The following is a 2,500-nucleotide window of genomic DNA, read 5'->3' as shown; positions in this document are numbered from 1 at the left end:
CGTACAGCTCCTCTGTTGACTTCATCTCTGCCAGCATCACCTGGGTGGGTGGACAACATCGATAGTAGACAACTGGGTTTATATGTTTATTCTTTATATGTTATATGACCCCGTTTTCCGAATGACCATATCCAACCACAACCTCAACAAAGCCACCCATGTCATATTGTCGGTTGTATTGAAGGGTCACCGTTGCCTTGGCGCTCACCTTGCCGAAGCTTCCCTTCCCCAGCAGCGCCAGGAAGTGAAAGTCACTGAGGCGGACTCGGTCCATGTTCGGCAGGCTGAACCTCCGGTGGTCCGACGGAGTGATCATCTTCTTACCGGGACCCATCTTGGCTTTCTGCATACACAGACACCGAGCGCACACATACACACACAGACACAAACACACCGATGCATGCACGCACGCACAAACACACACACATACCGTAGTGATTTAATGTGATAGACAGTATCAGGGTTGAATCATTTTAGGATTGTTTGTGTAATTTTTTCTGTTAAAGTACATGGTGTGCCAAATGTATCGAACCATTTACATTGTGGAAGGGCACAATGTTAGTAAGGTTAGTTCAGAGTACATCTGCATGCATGAACAACCACCTTTTTTTTTTTTTGGTCTTTGAAACAATGAAAAAACCTAACCCTAAATGAACAGTTCAGCAGGTCAGATCATGTAAACAAGGGAGAATATTGGAGACAGTGAGCAAGCACTGCTCTGGTGTCGTCTGGTAACTCTCTAAGGAAAGAGCAATGAAAAGAAATGAACAGGATTTTCTCCCTTTATTTCAGAGTTTGTTTACATTTCATTTAAGATATAGGAACCGGTACTGAGACCTCGTACCAGACAGACAGACAGTTCTCCTTTACATTCTGCCTCTGAAAACATTAGCGTTGTTAGTAATGAAACAAGCAACAAAAATGTGACCAACAAAGTGACATAAATTAGTAAAATGTCACAGTGATGTGCCAATGGTCAGCCCCTCAATATCCGACCTCCCATTGGCTGGCTGATGTCGCGTATGGCAGGCTGACGACAGAGACAGCTCTGTTGCTAGTGTAATTTAGAAACGCTTGAAAGCTTGTGGAGTTAGGGGAGGGAGGGAGGGGGGAGGGAGGGAGGGAGGAGAGGACACTGTGGGGGGTCCCAGCATCCCCTGTCATTATAATGATTGCACTGTCCGTTTTCTTTTGGTTTTGTGTTGGTTTTCTTTTTTCACACACTGGGCAATAATGTGTTCAAGACAACTGAGGACTTGGAAAAAAAGGAGTTGCGACTTGTTTGAAATTAATTGAATGGTTGTCTAACGCAAACGTCCTAGGGTGGAAATTGGGGTATCATTTCAGGGCTATCAAACATCAAACATAGCCTTCAGCGGGAACGATTAATTATTTGTTGACAATCTTGTGTAATTATCCAATATGTGTTTATATGGTTTATATTCACTCTGATAATAGCCATATTTGGAATTGTATAGCTATTTACCAATCAAATAAACTAGCCAGTGTTAGTCTATTTTCTTCTTAATAGCAAAAATTGCGGCTGATTGCATTTTTTGTATTATAACCCTATTAATATGCAGTAGCTGCCATTAAGGCTCAAATTGGTTTCTGTTACTGTCAGATTACAGGGAGAAGAGGCAACTGGTGGAGCCGGCACATCGACTTGCAATTATGTTTGGAGTGTTGAATGGGATCAGAAAGTCGTGATCATGTTTTGACAAATCAGGCAGACCAGATGAGCTGGTTTCTAGAGAAAATCTGTCGTCCACAAGTTTCAAGGGTTCGTTTTTTTACTGTTGCTGTGACAATAGCAACTACATTAAATATACTGATGCATGAAAACCATGTAATGCAGTTAAGAGAGCCTGATAAAGGGACAACAAACTGCCGTTTGAGCCCCCACTGCGATAAAATCTTAACCCCAACATTTAAAAACTATCCAAGTGCTGCCATCATGTGGAGAGGCTAAGAAATAACGCTTACGATGTGAAGTTCCGGTTCACACTATTCTCTAGTCTACATCATTCATCATAGACTTTTACGCATACAACAAGTTATTATATTATTAAGCCACTTATTAAACCTAAAATCCATAATAAATGCATAATCCTTTTTCAAAATAATTATAAAAATGATATCTATCACGGTGAGTCAAACTTCATTGGCTCACATCTCATAATGTAATTATAAAATGAATTAGATTAAATAATAAAATTATGAAACAACTAGTCTGCATAGTAACAAGCCCAACAGATTGTAAATTTAACCATGGCTTCATCTACTAACCCTAACCCTAACCCTAACCCTAACCCTAACCCTAACCCTAACCCTAACCCTAACGTTCTATAGGCCGGACTAGATTTATAGAGGGTAGCGCAAAGGCCACACAATAAGCCAATGAAGAGCAGGTGGGACAACCTCCAAAACGATGAGCGAGTGGGTGAGGATCTCCTAGCCATCGATCTTTGAAGAATAAGTCCCACCTCCGAGGCTCCTG

At 41.4% G+C, this 2,500-nt stretch overlaps 1 protein-coding gene across 1 annotated transcript in view; it reads right to left on the bottom strand.

Annotated features, from left to right (window-relative positions):
* LOC130374822 (protein kinase C alpha type-like) overlaps positions 1-2,500 on the bottom strand; it is a 20,042-nt gene that overhangs the window by 14,698 nt on the left and 2,844 nt on the right. Inside the window, exons 3-4 of the mRNA XM_056581794.1 lie at positions 209-343; positions 1-40 (exon numbers count right to left, since the gene is read on the bottom strand). The exon at positions 1-40 is cut by the window's left edge and continues 134 nt beyond it. Of these exons, the coding sequence (XP_056437769.1) occupies positions 1-40; positions 209-343 (175 nt within the window). The remainder of the gene's footprint in view (positions 41-208; positions 344-2,500) is intronic.

Source organism: Gadus chalcogrammus, chromosome 2, assembly GCF_026213295.1.
Source record: "Gadus chalcogrammus isolate NIFS_2021 chromosome 2, NIFS_Gcha_1.0, whole genome shotgun sequence".
Classification (NCBI taxonomy): Eukaryota; Metazoa; Chordata; class Actinopteri; order Gadiformes; family Gadidae; genus Gadus; species Gadus chalcogrammus.
This window is presented reverse-complemented; position numbering and strand designations above follow the sequence as displayed.